At 42.0% G+C, this 19,459-nt stretch overlaps 3 protein-coding genes across 4 annotated transcripts; 1 reads left to right on the top strand and 2 right to left on the bottom strand.

Annotated features, from left to right (window-relative positions):
• Positions 1-452: 452 nt before the first annotated feature.
• On the bottom strand, positions 453-7,334 carry gtf2f2a (general transcription factor IIF, polypeptide 2a). Of its 2 annotated transcripts, XM_035628696.2 has the most exons (9): positions 6,941-7,334; positions 5,808-5,881; positions 5,637-5,661; positions 4,788-4,926; positions 3,530-3,589; positions 2,195-2,276; positions 1,896-1,995; positions 1,461-1,604; positions 453-1,230 (listed from the first exon to the last, which is right to left on the bottom strand). In XM_035628696.2, the coding sequence occupies exons 1-9, from the start codon at positions 7,004-7,006 to the stop codon at positions 1,108-1,110; spliced, it is 813 nt and encodes a 270-aa protein (XP_035484589.1). In that variant the 5' UTR covers positions 7,007-7,334; the 3' UTR covers positions 453-1,107. The 2 variants fall into 2 exon arrangements, with proteins under 2 accessions (XP_035484589.1, XP_035484590.1); XM_035628697.2 differs by lacking the exon at positions 3,530-3,589 and having other exon boundaries at positions 6,941-7,333.
• A 615-nt stretch (positions 7,335-7,949) lies between these two features.
• Positions 7,950-11,010, bottom strand: gpalpp1 (GPALPP motifs containing 1). Its single transcript, XM_035629104.2, has 7 exons — positions 10,764-11,010; positions 10,524-10,650; positions 9,932-10,030; positions 9,539-9,806; positions 9,241-9,405; positions 9,045-9,146; positions 7,950-8,953 (listed from the first exon to the last, which is right to left on the bottom strand). The coding sequence occupies exons 1-7, from the start codon at positions 10,846-10,848 to the stop codon at positions 8,735-8,737; spliced, it is 1,065 nt and encodes a 354-aa protein (XP_035484997.1). The 5' UTR covers positions 10,849-11,010; the 3' UTR covers positions 7,950-8,734.
• Positions 11,011-11,489: 479 nt separating this feature from the next.
• ercc3 (excision repair cross-complementation group 3) lies at positions 11,490-18,911 on the top strand. The gene is made up of 15 exons (XM_035628866.2): positions 11,490-11,653; positions 12,286-12,491; positions 12,632-12,868; positions 12,998-13,047; positions 13,144-13,279; positions 13,792-13,962; positions 14,345-14,549; positions 14,831-15,145; positions 15,271-15,455; positions 15,576-15,778; positions 15,874-15,970; positions 16,492-16,609; positions 16,761-16,879; positions 17,643-17,792; positions 17,908-18,911. The coding sequence occupies exons 1-15, from the start codon at positions 11,626-11,628 to the stop codon at positions 18,043-18,045; spliced, it is 2,358 nt and encodes a 785-aa protein (XP_035484759.1). The 5' UTR covers positions 11,490-11,625; the 3' UTR covers positions 18,046-18,911.
• Positions 18,912-19,459: the final 548 nt, after the last annotated feature.

Raw genomic sequence — 19,459 nt, 5'->3', positions numbered from 1 at the left:
ATCAAACACATTGGATATACATTTGAGTTACTATTGCCAAAGCAGAAAAGTAGTTCACGCGGGGCTCAGTTTCCGTCATTTTCTATGGAGCTGCAGATGAGTATGCAACGCACTAATAAAATGTTGAGAATCTGTTCAATTCGACAGCTAAACTTGTTTATTCTGTCTTAACGCAGTGGGCACATGGAAAGTCTGGAACAAACTATTCCATTTACCTATAAAAATCTGTTACTCTCACTTCACTAAAATTTGATATTTAGATTCCTGTTAGGCTTATTGGTTTTCCCTGTGATCGGATTGGTCAGTAATTGAGCTGTTGACAGGTTTTTCTCTGTGCAGTGTAAGTTACCATGGCGATCAGTAAAGAAATATGAAATGAGCAGTTGGTAGTTCTTTGTTTTTTTTCGTACTGCAGAGATGTGCTGTTCTTGACCAACTGTTGGGACACAAGATTTTTTTTTCTATTGAAACATTTATTACATACGTCAATCAAATGTAAAACAGTTTAAAATTTACGTGACCATTTAGTAATGTGGGGACGTGAAGGATTTAGGATTACATTAAGGGTGCTGGCCTTAAAATCTCGCTAATCTGTGTACAGGCTGAACTTGTTTTGGTGGGGAAATCTGTGAGGTTGTAAAAAAAAAAAAACACATACCCCATCCTTAAGTTTGATCAATTTAACATCTTCCCACTTATTTCAAGACATAAAAAAATAATTAAGAAAAGTTAAGAAATGCATCCTCTGCTCCATGAAATACTATGTCCCGTGCCCCTGGTAGACAAAACTAAATCAAATACCATGGGCTTTTACCTTGAAAGTTTGCTGGCGCTTTGACCACATCAGGAGGAGACAGGGCACACTTGAGCATAAGCTTTAAGTTGTTTCTCATCGCCCCTTTCTTCTCGTCTTCTAGAAAATAACGAGAAGATACTACAGCCTCTCCTTTGAAAAACTCAACCTCAGCTTCACCTCAAAATCTGGTGTGTTTTGAAACCCGATGTTAGGAAATCAGGAGTGAGCTCCAAGGCCCAACCCAGGCCTGATCAGGCAGGGACCCCCCATCCAATGAAGAGGTGGTGCGTCGACCGTGGCAGGGTCGGGGTCTATTCATCAGTCTTTTCCTCTCCTTGGTAATGTCGGTACTCTGGCTTGAGCTCCCAGGTGTTCTTGTGTGTTCCCTTCACATTGTAGACGCCAATATCTCGCAGGATTTCCTTCAAGTAACTCTGGGAGAAGGACAAAAAAACAAAAACATTTCATGTGGGTCCAAAAGGCACAGTAGACGCCTGTACTGCATATAATCAACAATTCTCACAAGAAAAAGCGGCACCAAATGATACAAGATGTAAAAAGGAGTCTTAATCTAAATCTTTGCTCTTGAATGTAATTTCCAACAATATTGTTGGAAACCAGGCTGCATTATTCCTCAAGCCCCCTTGCTGCCCTCCGGTCTTACCACAGGCTGCTTGGTAATGTCCACCAGGTCTTTGATGTTGTAGAACTGGTGCTTCTCAAAAGCAGAGAACAGCATATCCAACACCTGCTGTTTGTCCGCTCGTGCTCTCTTGCCCTCCTCTTTCTTTTTCCGATCATACTCGAGCTGAAGCACAAAGTTAAACAGACAGGGGTCAGCTGTCGCATGTAGCCGAAAAACCTACATTATTTACAAATTGTATGAACAACAAAATTCTAATTATACATGCTTTGGAACAATTGGTTAACAAGACAATATTTCCATGGGCTTTTACAGTTATGATGAATACTTACAGGTGTATCAATAAATGGTGTGTTTGTATGTGCTGGCTATATTTTTTTATGAACCATTCAAAAGAAAAATAACTGAGTAGATAAATAAAACAAGAGAAACCCTGTATAGTATTTTATTTCTTACATTGTATGCATGGTTGGCCACAGGTTTGTAGTTGCTGGTGACAGCTTTTTCCAGCTGTTGCGACAGCCGCGTTGGCTTGGAGGACTCTTCTATTTGTAACCTGTAAGACGGCGAGAAAGACTTTTATGAATATACAGGGTTTGTACAATATGGACTATTTCTATAGATCTCATTCACTATGAGGTAACAAAAATCTGCTCGATGAAGACTAAGTTGACATGGAAGTTCATGTCATTAGCTGTGAAAAATGCACAGTACTGTACATACATGATAATGTAGACTTAGCACGAGGTACTCACCTCTTCAGCCTCATGTAGCTTTCGCTAACAGCAGGTCTGCACTCTGCCCGTTGCACTACCACTCCCTCCAAGGCTATTCTATCTGAAAAAGAGCAGTTTATTGAAACCTCAATAAAAAAGTCCCAAAAGTCCCATCCTCCCTAAAGAAGGATGAACCGTTGCATGAGAGAGAGAAATAGAAACGAATTAGTGAAGGACAGGGCAGTTTGTTTACAGAGGGGGGAAAAAACACCCCAGAAATGAGGATTTGCAAGTTTATAAATCTAGTTCAGTCCAGGCTCTCTCCTAAAGTTAAAAGAAATACAGTCAGTTTCTTAAACACAATCTAGTTACATTAATACCAATAAGTCAAACACTAGTTTTTTTTTACCCCAATAGTATTACTACTATCAATTCCACAGTTTAAACAACAACAACAAAATCACACATTAACTTTTACACTTTTGCCAAGACTATTTCAAAACCAGCAGCAACCTTGGCTAATGGCTCAGAATGGAGATCACAACTAAACAATATTTAAACACTGATTTCTGCAGTTTCTTTCATACTTTATTTTGACATGCACCATGTAAAGTCATGTGTATATATGTTTTGTTTGCCTGATGGTTACGCAAATGAACAACCCAGTAGTGAGATGTAGCTTAGGCCTTCTGAGGCTGCGTTCACACAAATACAGTTGAGTTTCAAAACGCATGATGTTCACACATGGCTTCCACACTACTCCGAAGTTTGAGCCCCTAAGTAAGAGTCCGTCATGCCTGGGAGTTGACAACCAGGAGAGTTTTCTTTCACACACACACACACACAGCACGTTTTTTAAGTTTTCACCAATCAAAAAGAAATTATGTGAACTGAGTTTCATACACTGAGCAGAAGAAAGAAAGACGATATTCCCAATTCACACAACACATCACTAAAAACACCACTTGATCACATCACAGTCTTTAGCTTACTAATGTGCCATTTTGAAGGAGGTTTTCTGATGTGCACAGGGTAGATCTGAACTCATTGCCAACATAATCTCATAACTGGGCTGACACATTTACAGCCATTACCCTGAGAAGGTAGCACTGTCTGACCCGGTTTTTCCATCCTCCAGTCCAGATGCTGCAAACTAAGATATAAGTTGTAAAATTATACTAATAAAGATAAGAGGACACATGAAATCAATAGGTCTAGAGTTTTGGTACCAAATCATGTATCTTCCAAAGCATGTATGTGGGTTGCTAGTGTGATAATACAAAAGCCATTTATAAAATAAATTTGAAAAAGACACTGTGTGTCTGATTCCCAGTGGTGCAACATCGTCACTGGCTGGCGACACGGAGGACTCACCTGGACCTGCCCCCGCCCCCGAACCTGAGCTGACACCATCAGATCTCTCTTCTGACTGGCCTACAGGGATGGAGGGAGGTAGGGATGGTAAACATGTAAATACAGGGGATGGAAGACGGAGGGGGGGAGGGGATCGAACAGTAAGAACCACACCCAGGGTTTAGTCGCACACGAAAACGTTAAATCACACAGGCTCTCGACGTAAGCTCTAACTAATGCACACGCGAGCGCATGAGCAAAGCAAGCATGCCCTTTCAACGAGCGAGCACAGATACCCTGTCCCAGCACATGTACACATTCACGACAGGGCTGCACAAATACCAAAGATTATATGAAAAAAATTACATTTTCACATTACAATACACTGCATGTTTGCAGCACATTTCTACAGTTTAAAGTTAAATAGTTAACATTCAACAATTCCTCTCACTACTTTTTAGCAGCTGCCTTGTTGGGCAGGTTCTCTCTTTAAAAAGAAATTTCATTTCCAGTAGTGTATAAGAAAGAAATGCTTGAAATACCATTTCAACTGTGCAGCCCTACAGAACACACACACGTATGCACACCGAGTGATGGTGTCCCAGAGTAAGCACGGTAGCACAAGCTCACCAGCACCCATAGCAACAAAATGCCAACATTACATTCAAAATTCAAACCAAACCAAAGAAGCCCACACACAAACTCAATCAACTCCATTATGGGGAATGATTCGTGTTGATATTGATCTACTCTATGTTAGATTAATTCCACACGGGGCCACATCAGTGCCTGATCATATATCCAGTCTGCTTGGCAGCGGACTGAAAAGGTCAAACCACGACAAATGACCGACAGGTGATTAGAACACAAACAAAAAATTTCCAGCTTACACATATTACAGACAGAAACATACATCAGACTAGATGAAGAGACGAATTTCCAACAGACCAGCTAGCTTCTATTTTCCTATGAGTGCTCACTTGTCTATTACGTACAGTACGTTCATTATTTGGATTTTGTTAGGACAACTTCACACTCAAGGAAAAATGTGCTGACAGTTCACAAAACACAGGGACAAGCAGGGCAGGCAAGGATGGGACTGTGAATGAAGACAGCAAGCAGTACGAACAGTCGGGGGGAGCCCCTCCGCCAACTGGCCACACAGTACTCACCTCTGGGCTCCAGCACAAAAAAGGTCATTCGGGTCACAGACAACTAATAAAGCAGACACTTCTTCGGTCTGCTCTTGCTGGGCCCAAAGATGTTGACGGACACTCACCTGATGAATTCTCTGTGAAGACCGCCAACATCTGCCCTCCCACTGACTGCATGGTGAACGGGTGCTCACGAGGAACAGTCGCCGTCTTGGATTCTAAACCCTCGAGCACCGTCAGCTCTTCATTCAGAGTGAAACTGACCTGCAAAGAGGTATATATGTCCCTTACAGCGGTATCACAAGGCATGAACACATATAGTCATGTTGGTCTTTTCTTGACTGTTCCAAACTTATCTGTACAATACTAATAATCACCCAAGATTATACTGTATTTATTTAAGGAAAATTGGACACTTTGCAGCCTTTGGCTTTTCAGAATCTAATAGTGGAGTGGACTATAAGCCAATGTTAATAAGAATGCAGTATGAAGAACCACACTAGGATGGCTTTGAAATAAATAAAATAATAACAGATTTCAGTTTTCATATCAACGATCATTTCTGTCAGAATAATAATCTCCAAAGACCTCCAAAAGATATCGAAAAAAAGTTTAGAATTAGCACAATTTCTCCATTTATATATATATATATATATATATATATAAATGCACTTCAATTCAAAATTGTCTGAGGTGTAATTTAGCCTTTATAAATTAAATCATGTTTCCCCCAATACTGATTACAGTGGATAATACTGACTATCACAAATGACTACCCCTGTATTACATGTTAACCAGATCTACAGTAAATTATGTGAGGTTCTTTTGTTTGGCCATAAACGGTATATAATGAGCAACGTGAAAGCAAAGTAATAACAAAATGAGAACAATTTCCACCTCAAATATATCAATGTGCGAGGTGTTGTCAGTCCTTCATCAGGATGAATTGCACCTCTCTTTTAAACATCACTTACCTCTGCTTTTCCTTGGTTTCCTTTCCTTGGGGAAAAATAATAAGCAAAATTAGGCATTTCAATTAAATCTGAAATGCATAAGTAATACTAAAACAACAAAACACTGATGGTATAACCACCACACGTTAATAACTTAAACGTATTCCAGAGATGCTCAGTTTTTTTACATACTTGCAGATGCGGAGTTTCCCGACCTCGCCTCTGCCAGACGCTTTAGCCCATTGCTGAGAGAGGTATTTGGGCACCTGTGTGAATAAACATGGGTTTATTTCATGAGGGATGTTTGCACAATCTAAGGTGAATCACATAAGTTCAAAGTATTTCTACCCACACACAGTAGTCTCATACATTGTCTCTTTCTGTGTGTACAGATTTTGAACAAAAGACTCCTCCAGCTGGGTTTCATATAATTTTGGGCAACTTTAAAATTCTAGAAGCAAAATAGGGTAAGAGTCAGAATCAGTTTCTAGACTTTAGAATCTGCGACCATTCCCTTTTAGACTCAAGATTTCACTGTAAAGTTACCTCATCTATTCAAATTTGTTTGTGATCACATTTTTTTTTATTTTTTTTATCAAAGTACAATTATAGAATGCCATGGTCCCTCACACATACCCGTTCATATTGAGCTGTGGTGGTTCAAGGAGTTAAATCAAATCAAATGTTGGAATAACTCAATAAATTCAGTAATTTCGGTTCACTGTCCCATTCAAATCCAAACTTTTGGATTCCACGGAAGGTTTCTCAGTTTCTCTTTGAATAAAATCGTTTGCTGTTGTATGCATATACATATACATACATATACATACATACATACATACATATATATATATATATATATATATATGTGTGTGTATATATATACATACATACATACATATATATATATATATATATATATACACACACACACACACATACATACATATATATATACATACATAGATTTATATACATACATATAAAAACAAGGAGCCAAGTTTCCCACCATTATGAAAACACGTCACTTTGCTGTGATATCTACATCTGTCTTCTCTACAAACAGTTGTCCATCATCTTTGGATCGAAGCAGGATCTTTCTTCACCACAGCTGCTGTCTAACGCATGGCACCAAAAATAAAACTGATTTGCCTCAGATAGCGAACGGTTCTCCTCTTGTTACGGTTACAACCACAGATCTATAAATATAACGCACGGTTTCATTCGCTGCTCGTAGCAGACATGCTAAAGCTACACAGCTGTTAGCATTAGCTGCGTTAAAACTGCTAACTTGACCCTTATTATAAATGCACGGTTGCACGCACCTTTACAAGCCATACGCCCGTGTTCTGCTTGGCGCCGGTTAAGTCCACTTCTCCTTTCTCCGACATCGTTTTTTGAGCTGGTGCCTCTGGAAGCTAGCGATGTTTCCGGAGCTCCAAGGCGCGTGTCAACACAAAATGAGACAGTTTACAATGAAGCTTCGTATCGGAGCTTTCATTGGCTCTAGCAGAATCACGTGACCAATGACGTTAGAGGCTTCGTTTCACAGCGCGCCCGCGTGGGTTTGTTTAGATGTATTTTAGGAGCTAAAGTACTACGAAGCAGCAGGATTTGACTCAGTTTTAACTCTCGGTTTTCCGTCCCTACGAAAAATCGTAAATCACCATGGCAACTAATGCCGAACGGCTAAGCTCGAGATAAGAGATCAAAGCCAGTCACCCGCCAGTCCAACTACTAAACATAGTAAAGTATGGCGACTGTGAAGGCCCAAACAAATAGTATGATTACTCTCCAAACGCGCAAAACTCAAATGCATGATTACGAAAAATGTTTCTGCATGGGTCAAGAGTTTCTTAAATATTTCCTAATAATATGACTTAGTGAATTGGACTTCGACCCAGATAAGCAACAGATAATTGATGAATTAATTCATCAATTAAAATTAATAATTAATTAATTTAGCCATTCATAATTCCTTACTTTAGAAAAAAATCACTGATTAGCACCCTAGCTATTGTCCAGACTGTAACTCAACCAAAGCAATCTATCAATTATTTCTTATTGCAATTATATCATGTACTTTTAATTTATAGGTGTATTTATGTCCCCTACACCTCACTTTCTTATGTAAAAACATTAATAACAAGAATTCCTACGACTACAATAGGACCTCAAACACAGGCCCTAATATTGCTGCCCAGATGTGAAACATCATTTAGACTTAATTTAATAATTGTTAGTTTGAGTCTTTTAACATACCTGCTAAGGAAACTGAATTCAGTGTTGTTTTTTTTAAAACATGCAGATGCCCTTGAAGAGACAAAACACAGGTTTGAAAAACAAAGTTTAATCAACTTGAGATTTATAAAAAAGGATAAGTAGTTTGTTGGACACATGAAAGTCTGTAAAGCAACAAGAGGTGGATACAGCGTAACATACAGCAATCTGTACAAAAAGTTGTACATGCAATGAAATTAATCAGACAGTTTTTATGCCACTGATCTGAATGGCCAAAGAGCAGTTTCCAATCACTGTACACAAACATCAACAATATTTAATGAGGTTAAATTAACGTGAATAATTGCTTGAACTTTGATTGTTGATGGAACGTTGAATGAGCCAGAATTATAATATATCCATTTATTTATCATTTTATTTTCCTAATTTCTGGATTATTTCAGCATACCAGTTGAAAGGGATGAATTTCAACTACACTTAATTTTACAGATGATTTTTCTCAATATCAAAAGATAATCTGGACGTGCTGAATATCAACATGTATATCATTTGCCATAAAATAGCATCTCTTTGGGGGGAAAAAGCCAGCCACACAGCTTGTACTTTTGCTGTAGCACTGTGCCAAGTCGATGACATGAACCCCCATAAATAAATCTGTCCAATAAGTCTGCCACGTCCTCACAGTTTGCTTCATCGAGTTTAGTTTACCTCATAGAGCAACACAAAATGTAATTCTGTCTATCTATCAGTGTAACACACCAGTATTTGTAGAAACAGTCCGTATTGTACAAAAAAAAATCCCTGTATGAAAATTTCCCCAGCGAGACTGCAGCTGCAGATCTGCAAACATTTGAACACATCACATTCTGACCCGATGGCTACAGGAACATTCGGTCCTTGCTGTGGGAGAACCGCGTGTTCAGTTCCTGAGATTTCTTCAGCAGCCGCTGCTTCTGCGCCTCGTCAAAGCGATTCACCTGCAAGTCCTCATCCCGGTCGAACGGTCTCCTCTCCACTGGCTTGTCAGCCACCTCCTTTGCTTTTTCTTTCATCTTCTTTGTGTGCAAACTAATCAGAGACTCAGCACGCTTAGTCTCCTGTTAACAGGGAGTGGGTAGGGAGAAATTTTAGTCCTGACTTGTACATGTGGACATTGAGGAAAAGGATTGATGAGGGAAAACCACTTACATTAAACTTGGACACTTTCTCTGCCATTTCTAAGTCCTTATGGGGGACTTGTGGGGGACTATCCTTCTCCTCCTCGCCCTTCTCCTTTCTCTCAAGGCGTTCCTATTAGGCAAGAATAAACAGGGAAGTAACATACAGGCTACAAGAAGAATTACCAATAATCAGTATAAAGATCAGCTGTTTTTCATTAAATTACCCTGGCTTTGCGCTCCCTGTCTGCGGGCGTATCTGTCCACATGGAGCGATCTTTGTTTTCTGGACCCGATTTCTTCTTAAAAGTTCGAGCCCCTAAGCCGATGTGCTGCAGCTCTGGTGGGAGCTCAGTCATCCATGTTTCTCTGCTCACCACCTCAGGGGTGTCCTGTTTACACAGAAAGACACACAGGAGCAAATTCAGACAGGCAGAAGAAGAAAACTTTAAGAGTTAAAAGAGGGCAGCGTGTACATGCTTTTCTGTAGAGTTTGTACAGGAGGGGGAAAAAATAAAGACTCACGTCTCCTGTGAGTTTCTCCTTCATCATTCGCGCTCTCCGCTCAAAGTCCTGAGCCACAGAGTCCCTAATAGGCCCTTTGGACGGCATGGGTCCAATCACTTCCTCATCCTCTCCCTCGCTGCTGGAGGGCTGAGCCTGGTAGCCTGGGGGTAGGGCCGGCCCCGGGATACCCTCCCCATCTTCACCATCATCATCATCATCGTTATCATCGTCGTCATATGCTGCTCTGCGAAAGCCGGGAGGTAAAGCTGGTCCCAGCACAGGTGGCCTGAGGGAACAGTATGAAGTTATAGCTTCCATAATTAACCATTAATGCACATCGTTTGTCCTCGATTTATTATTGTCACTTCTTCTAATTCACTGGAAGAAACCCGAAAAATGTTTTTGCTTCACCTTTCTGGTGAGCACTGTTGTTTCTTAAATCCTGGTGGGAGAGCTGGTCCGAAGAAGCCGTCGTCATCATCTTCTTCTTGTGTCTTCTTTTTCTCTGCCCTGATCAAAAGATATGTCACTTTTCTGTCTGTTGAAAAAAATGTATGAATCTGTGCCAAGGCTCATTGATAAATGGTTTATGAGCTGTAATAGCTTTGTGGATGGTTAATACATAATTTACTAATGCTTAATAGATTAGGTAGCGGAAAATCCACCTCCTTGATCATAGCGCACGTGTGCACACACACACACACACACACACACACACACTCACACACACACACACACACACTCACTCACTCACACTCACACACACACACACACACACACACACACACACTCACACACACACACTCACACACACACACACACACACACAATCACAGGTTCTATAAGCCCCCAAGTCTGACAATGTAAATGTGAATGATCAGTTTATACATGTATTTTAGAATAGAATATTTTAACCATTATCAACCCCATTCATTACAGATGCTAAACCCTTTACGATGTCGTTTTATACGAAGGTAGTAATGCATGTGACGTGTGAACCTACTCGGCGGCTCTGTCTCCGGATGCGTGGCTCGTCTTGGCTCTTTTGACCGACACTTCCTCCTCACTCCCATCCGAGGAGCTCGACGGTTCTCCCCGCTTGTAGCCCGGAGGCAGCGCGGGGCCAGCGACTGCGGGGTAACAAGAGGACAAACCCGCTGAGACACGAACCGCAGAGCGACTCATACGACATGGAATCTCACGAAAGGAGGGCTGAGAGTCAAATGTTCTGTTTCGTACTCACAACCCTCTTCACTATCAGAGTCCTCGTCGCTCTCCTTCCTGAACATCGGGGGCAAGGCAGGTCCGATTGGTTTATCAGACGACATGTTTAACAGTGAGGTTTGTAGGATCTTTCTCTTACTCGGTCACGTAGTCTAATTAACTTCTATCAAAGCAAGAAGAAAGCGACACGAGAAGAGACGAACCACGGAGGAGAAATCTTCCAGATGAGATTTCACCTTTCGCACAGGAAGTAAACACTGAGCCCTCAATAGGCTTTCGTCAAGTTACCCAAAGAGAGTCTCACTTAAACAGGAAAGGAGTCATTTTGTTGCAAGAATAAAAGCAAAATAAATTGTTTAAAAAAAAAAAAAATCTGATATCCTTCCAGTCAGGCCAGTATCCCTGCTGCTGACCAGTGCACAGCAGCCATTGAAGAGCCACTGCAATTGCTGCTGTTTGTGGCGGTGATTTAGAAAATAATGAGATTTATCAATTAAAAAGGCTGTGAGAATAAATAGAAAATAGCTCTCAACACACTACAACAGTAAAACGCTGGTCAAATGCCACACTAACAATCAAATTAAATACTATGCGGTATAACAGTATTGCACAGAGGCCATTCTATGCATTGCACTACTTTGTGTACATTTACTGATTCCACTTTCATTCTTGCAATCGAGCAGTCTTTTATTTCGAAGGCCACCGGAAGTTATGGCATATATTATTTATTCAAGATAGTCACGCTGGTACTCAGTAACGGAAACACCAAAGCCTTCCTCAGTCCGTCTGTGTAGAATTTCCGCGAGAACATCTTGCGGACTGTGAAGGGGGAAAAAAACAATGTTCTGAAAGAAACTGCGTATTTAAAAGGTTTATTTAAAATGGGTAAAAGGGATAAAGGAGACCGCGGTGAGTTTGCTAATGCTACTGTGCGTGTTTTAACTTGCTTAGCTAGCTGCTAGCTAGCGTCAGTTCAGTGGCCGATTGAGAGGTGGCGATCCTGGAGAGACCGTTCTTTTATTGTGTAGTTATTGTTAAACATTCAGTAGAACCACGATTTGATTTGAGGTTTCCTCCGGCTGAGATACAACAACATGTAGTCTATATTTCTTAGTTAGACATGTTATGTGTATCTCGCCCTACTGTATGCGTCTGTATTATCATTACATTGAAATGTAGAAAGTGGGAATATATATATATATATGGATGAGACTGATCAGTGAAACGAACAAAAATGGCACAATAATATTTCAAAAGGAATGAATCCTTCATAAGCTAGAAGTGCGTGTGTAATGCAACACAAAGCGTCTTTTAGTACATAATCACACAGGGACAGGAACATCACATTACCAACTGTCATCCTAAAAATACCACACAGAGTAGTATGAAGGCAATGTAATCAGAAAGCAGAGCATTTGTAGTAAAAGGACGCACATGCTGCCTTTGTAAAGAGTCGCAGGTACTGCCAGTTCAAATCCTCAAACGAGAATTGAAATTGACAAAGTTCCGTCCTATGGCTGTGGCCGTCTGTCTCATTGCAGAGTCCAAAAAGTCCAAAAAGCGTTTCCACGAGGACGACGACGATGAAGACGAGTTGGCGGGCACGGCCGGCGAGTCTCAGGACATACCCGCCGCCGCGGGGAAACAAGTGGACGAGTCGGGAACAAAACTGGACGAGTATGGAGCCAAAGACTACCGCGCTCAGATGCTGCTGAAGAACGATCACTCCTCTCGCCCCCTCTGGGTGGTAAGATGTGCCTGGATTGTTGGTTTCCCTCACCTGAGACTCTTTCCAAAAAAAAAAAAACTTGGTGCTCATGTCCCTGTTTCTACATAAACGGATGTTCCCTTGTACTCCTCTTCTCATTTCTCTCTTCTCTCCTCCAGGCTCCAGATGGACATATCTTTCTGGAGGCCTTCTCACCAGTGTATAAGTATGCCCAGGATTTCCTGGTGGCCATCGCGGAGCCAGTGTGCAGGCCCAACCACGTCCACGAGTACAAGCTGACGGCCTATTCCCTGTATGCGGCAGTCAGTGTGGGGCTGCAGACCTCCGATATTGTGGAGTACCTGCAGAAACTCAGCAAGACGTCTGTGCCTGATGGAATCGTGCAGTTCATTCAGGTCAGATTGAGAGAGCTTCTGTTTTTGAAGAAAGGAAGAGGAGGGAGGGAGGGAAAGGGTTATTACAGCATTTGCAGTAAAAGTATTATTTTTAATGTCATGCTAATCCCTCCCCTCCTCTCCTCTCAGCTCTGCACAGTGAGCTACGGCAAAGTCAAGCTGGTGCTCAAGCACAACAGGTAAAGTCATGTCAACAACCTTTCCCTTCTATCTTTGCATCATGCAATCATCACTCCAGTGCTCTTCTGAAACTGAGCTGCCTGTCCCACCCTCAGGTATTTTGTAGAGAGTGCCTTCCCCGATGTGATCCAGCGCCTTCTGCAAGACCACGTGATCCGGGAATGTCGTCTCCGTACTGCAGACGGAGCCGACACTGAGCTCATTACTGAAATCATCCACAGCAAGTCGGCGGTATGCCACGCAGCATCTGTTCTTACTCACACGTATATAAAAGAAATGAAACCAGAGGGCGCATACCTCAAGGCTAACGTCTTAATTTGCCATGTTAAAGAAAGTGGGGGGGAAAATCCTGGATCCACTGTTGTAAATCACCATTGACCCCTGAATAGTAAAAAAAAAAAGAAAGTCTGCTACTGTTCTATTAACACCCACTATTGCACTTAAAATCAAACCATAGTGTAATGTGCTCTACTTCACACCCTGGGGACAGATCGTGCAGCCATTGCTAGTTAGCAGCACAACCAGAATTTTCAGCCTGGACGTCCTCACTTTTCAAACTGGGATTATGTGTGTTTTTAGCTAAATAACTCACCTGTATATTATACTGCCATCTTAATTAAAAGCAATAACAAGACATGTTTTGGAAGTTACTCAGAATTTCCTGTTACACAAAAACATGTAGCTATTGTCCTTGTCATACACATCACGGATTTCCATCTGGGTGTTTGTGTCCATCTTGACAGATCTCCAAGTCTGTTCAGGAAAAGGGAGGTACATCCGACTCACAGCAGCCCAGCGACGGACAAACTTCGACCCAGCAAGTCCCCGAGGACATCTTCAGCTACTATGAACAGATGGATAAAGAAGAGGAGGAGGAAGAGGAGACGCAGACTGTGTCCTTTGAGATTCGCCAGGTACCGGCTGATTCACTTTTGCAAGCTTAAGATTACAGCCCGCCATTTTTAAAGAATACTTTAAACGGATTTTCTTGCTTTCGATTTTTGCCGCTGTATCCATTACAGTAATCATTTAGCTTTTTTAGTTTTGAGATTTTTTATCTGGGGCTGCATTTAGCAGATAGTGTCATTATTGATTCATGAACTAAAACATCCACAACTGGTGTTGTACTTCAGGTAAAAGTGTTCAGTAGACCGTATATTTAATAACTAGTGTCTTAAAGTCACCGTTTGTGCCTCATGATTTTATTTCAAATTGAATACCTAGTTTGATTCTTTCTTCTTTTTTTTAAATTCCCCATTGGTATACGCGAATCTAATCTTCTCTGATCCGGTGCAGGAGATGATTGAAGAGCTGCAGAAGCGCTGCATCCAGATGGAGTACCCCCTCCTCGCAGAGTACGACTTTCGCAATGATACAGTCAACCCGGACATCAACATCGACCTGAAGCCCACCGCTGTGTTGCGGCCCTACCAGGAGAAGAGTCTGCGCAAGATGTTTGGGAATGGACGTGCTCGATCCGGGGTCATTGTGCTGCCCTGCGGTGAGACAGATCCTTTCACTGAACAGAACATTGAGTGACAAAACAGAGAGAGGACACCACCAATAACAAATAATACAGTCTCAAAATGCCAAAATGATAGAACATAAATTTAAAATCCGAATAATTTATTGTATAAAATGTTAAGCAAATCATTTTCTCAGTCCTTATTAAACAGGGGATTTACTCTTGTACTTAGATTTTTCATTTTTTTTCCTAACGTGACATACCCTCAACCCAAATATCTATCTTGTAAAAAGCTTTTAATTCCCCTTTCTTTTCAGGTGCTGGCAAATCTCTGGTGGGCGTGACGGCGGCGTGCACCGTGCGTAAACGCTGCCTGGTGTTGGGCAATTCCTCAGTGTCAGTGGAGCAGTGGAAGTCCCAGTTCAAAATGTGGTCCACCATCGACGACTCTCAGATCTGCCGCTTCACCTCGGACGCGAAGGACAAACCCATCGGCTGCTCGGTGGCCATCAGCACCTACTCCATGCTGGGTCACACCACCAAGCGCTCCTGGGAGGCAGAGCGGGTCATGGAGTGGATGCGGAGCCAGGAATGGGGACTCATTATCCTGGATGAGGTGCACACTATCCCTGGTGAGCTGTTAAAAAACTCAATATTACCCTCCAAGTAATGGTTTGGGACACAATGGGATGTAAACACGTGAAGTGGACACGTTAATCAACACACTAACATAATAATTCCGTGGGTTGTTCTATAGCCAAGATGTTCCGTCGTGTTCTGACCATTGTCCAGGCCCACTGCAAAATGGGGCTCACTGCTACGCTGGTCAGGGAAGACGACAAGATCGTGGACCTCAACTTCCTGATTGGGCCTAAGCTATTTGAGGCCAACTGGATGGAATTACAGAACAATGGCTACATTGCCAAAGTCCAGTGCGCAGAGGTGAGTCTTGCAGCATTATGACAGAAAATAAGACCAATTTTTATTTTATTTTTTTTAACACGTGAGCATGTTCCACACTGATGAATCTGTCTGAATCACGTACCGATGTCTGTGCTCCAGGTGTGGTGCCCAATGTCCCCGGAGTTTTACAGAGAGTACGTGGCGATCAAGTCGAAGAAGCGCATTCTGCTGTACACCATGAACCCCAACAAGTTCCGTGCCTGCCAGTTTCTCATTCGCTTCCACGAGCGCCGCAACGACAAGATCATGGTCTTTGCTGACAACGTGTTTGCCTTGAAGGAGTACGCCATCCGCCTCAACAAGTACGTCGCTTGCAGCAAGAACAAGTCAATTGTTTCTGCGTGTGGCCTTTTTAACGTTCAACTTCTTAATGTGTTCTCTGTTTCATTTTCTTCAGGCCTTACATCTATGGTCCGACCTCTCAGGGGGAGCGTATGCAGATTTTACAGAACTTCAAACACAACCCGAAGATCAACACCATTTTCATCTCCAAGGTAAACCAGCCAGTCCCTTCTCCTTTAGCCACCGTGTGCTACATCATTGTGCCCTCTTGTGGCCAATTAGAGAAATTGTTGAATCATTAATTTTCTGTCCTCTGTGTGAGGTGCCTTCTGACTATCAGTGTGTTACATACACACTAAGATTAATTGAATAGATATTCATGTTAAGGCACCTGCTATACATATATATATATATTTAATGCTGTAGGCTATCAGACATCCTTTTAGACATTAATCCCATTCTCAATCAAATCATATGCACACTATTGCTGTGAGATATGTAAAAATCTGAGTACTATTTTTCTTTTATTCTACTGGTTTGTTCCTTGGTTGGTATGAGTGAGATGGAAGATTATATCCTATTTGCACTGATCTTGGTGTAAAAGAACATCAGAATGGACGTGGACACGAATGTTTGCCTTTGATAAAACAGTAAAAATGCATTCAGGCACGGTGATACAGCGGTCATAGTATTGCATGTCTCTCATGTACTCTCTATCTCTGCCACCAAACAGGTTGGAGACACATCCTTTGACTTGCCAGAAGCCAATGTTCTGATCCAGATCTCCTCCCACGGGGGATCACGCAGACAGGAGGCCCAGAGACTTGGGAGAGTCTTACGAGCAAAGAAAGGTCAGTGCATCTGTGGAATAGAGAGAAAAGAAAGAACTCCAAAACACTTGGATTGTTTGCTCATGTGTTACAAATGCTGCCGTAACTGTATTGTCGACCTTGATCCATGATCAAAGAAATTTATTCTCACCCCACCCGTCCACCTGTTTAGGAATGGTAGCAGAGGAGTACAACGCCTACTTCTATTCTCTGGTGTCCCAGGACACCCAGGAGATGGCTTACTCCACCAAAAGGCAGAGGTTCCTGGTGGACCAAGGGTACAGCTTCAAGGTGGGCTCACGTCATTTGTGTCTCCTCACAGAATTGCACCACCAATTTTCAGCCTTTTCACACGGCAGATTGTCTGTTTCTTTCATCGAACTCGAGTCCCATAAAGTTTACTCTCACAGTTTGGATAAATGATCTGCAGGCCGGGTCACACTAGAAACAGAGCCTAAAGGCAGTAAGCGATTTAAGTTTTATTGCAGTAACAATTTGAACCAAAACAAATTGGATTTCCTTTTTTTCAGATGTAGTTATTTACACACATGCCCCAAACAAATTGGTGCCTGATATTTTGTTCTCAAAGGTGTTTGGTTTCTTCAGATCTAGTCTTGCTGTGAATCGGTTCAAGGCACAGAAACGCTGTAATGTGAGAGTAATTCTGGCAACAGCCAATGGAGTTCCCCTTAAGAGGGACAAGACAAAGACAGGACAAGAGAAGAATCCGCTTTCACTCGCAGAGATGGTTTACGTCGAAAGAGCGCTCCATCTTGTTCTCCTGTAGATGAGCATCTATACAATTCTATATGGGAAAAATAGAGACACATCATTCATAACCGTGTCTTTGTTTTAATCTCAGTTTAATTGCATTTAAAAGATACGTTTTCTTAAGTATCTCTGACAAATTTGGCACGAGAAATTGGATCATGTTTATGAATAAGCACAACTTGTGATCTTCATTTATCTGACTCCACTTGTTCTCTTTTTTATTATTTTTAATTTTTTTACAAATATTATTTTCTAATTTTGGGATGTTCCTGTTCTCTCACAGGTCATCACTAAGTTGGCCGGTATGGACGAAGAGGACTTGATGTTCTCCTCCAGAGATGAGCAACATCAGCTGCTGCAGAAGGTCCTGGCCGCTTCAGACCTGGATGCTGAGGAGGAAGTGGTGGCAGGGGAGCTGGGCGCACGACCACAGGTGAGGACGTTCGCCAAACTTGCACTTGCATGTAAATTGACTTTTGCATGCTTTCTACTGTATCACATTATTCTCACTTTTTTTTCCCATCTCTTTCTGCGTCCTCTGCATCAAGTTCTCGAGGCGAATGGGCACCATGAGCTCCATGTCGGGTGCGGACGACACCGTCTACATGGAATATCACAGCCGAGGCAGCAAATCCTCCATGTCGATCAAGAACATTCATCCGCTGTTCAAGCGCTTCAGAAAGTAGTCGCACTGACACCGACCATGCCACCCAAAGACCTACTCGGTTGGGGCAGGGCAACGGGGTGAAGTTTGGGCACAATAGCGGTTGAGGCCAAGAGGCTAGGAAGCAGCCTGCTAGCAAACGCTTCAGATAGTCCAGCTGGTCTGGAGAGCAGAGCAAAGACTGAAGAATATATTTTCTTAGCGTGACGATAATACACTGTACGTTGCTTCCCCATGGTGGTGATTGTAGAATTCACCTTCACAACGGCTACATCTGTACCTGCAGGGCTCAGCCGCTCGGTGTGATGAATCTGAACGTTTCAGCTCCAGCTTCCTCAAACATCTACATGCGCAACGGCCTACTGTTTATTCTGATATTGAAGCTTTGTCATGAACCATGTCATTTTTATTTCTGTGTAGGTGTTGCAGTGATGCGCCTAGCCAATTATTGGCACGCTCTACAACTAAGTTATATTTTGTTTATGATGTTCAAGTTCCGCAACTTTTAAAGGCTTTGACTTTCTGTCTGCAGCACATTTCAGCCACAAATGTCTGTATGTAGGACGAGGATCGACAAATACTGGAGTTTTACGGATAGTACGGAGAGTTCATGATGGCCTCACTCGACCTGTACTGAGTCTGTGGAGGAAAAACGGATTTGACTTTTCTTAATACAGCTTTGTTTAAATGAGGCTAATTCTCCCTGAATGGCTCCATCTGAGCTGTGTCCTCAGGAGAGAGTTGAAGAGCGTTGGCATGGAAGGAGCCAAGGTGGACTTGAAAATCACGTGTTGGAAGGCTTACGGATTAGGGGTTCAGAGGATGGACTTCGAAGAAAGTTTAGCTTTCAAAATGCAAAATAAAAAGGAAAAGAAGTGTGTTGATTGACATCCTTTTTTTCGTGAGTTTTGTAACTTTTGGTCATCTTTCTTAACTTAGAAAATTACTCTTTCAGCTCAGTGCATTTTTTCTCTGATAGTTAGGCAGTCGCAAGCTTACAAGTAGAAAAAAAAACTAATCATAGTGATGCTTTTAGGGTATAGATAACAAAAGCTGAGCCCAAAGCATGAGTATACTCCCTGAGACAATGAAGTGAATTATGTGCAAATATTTTACATTTGCCAAAGTGCCATCTTATCTTTCGGAAAGGCTAAAATTGTCTGCCAGGTTTTGAGAGAAATGCACATAAATCTTGTGCCTCCACGAGCTCCAGACTCTCAGAAACCCTCCCTCTGCAGACTGTACACACATCTATCAGTATCACCCCTGAAAAACACAACTGCTAAACATTAACAGACCACCTTATGTGCAGATGTAAACCGCTTGGTGATCCGTATGCTTACACGAACCGGGGGAGTGGGACACATTGTGCATTGTTTTATGTCTTAAAAGCTCATATGAAAGTTTGGCTCCATGCGACGTGTAATCACAATCAC

The sequence above is a fragment of the Scophthalmus maximus genome, chromosome 4, assembly GCF_022379125.1.
Source record: "Scophthalmus maximus strain ysfricsl-2021 chromosome 4, ASM2237912v1, whole genome shotgun sequence".
Lineage (NCBI taxonomy): Eukaryota > Metazoa > Chordata > Actinopteri > Pleuronectiformes > Scophthalmidae > Scophthalmus > Scophthalmus maximus.
Note: the sequence above shows the minus strand (reverse complement) of the source record. Positions and strands in the feature narration are given on the sequence as shown.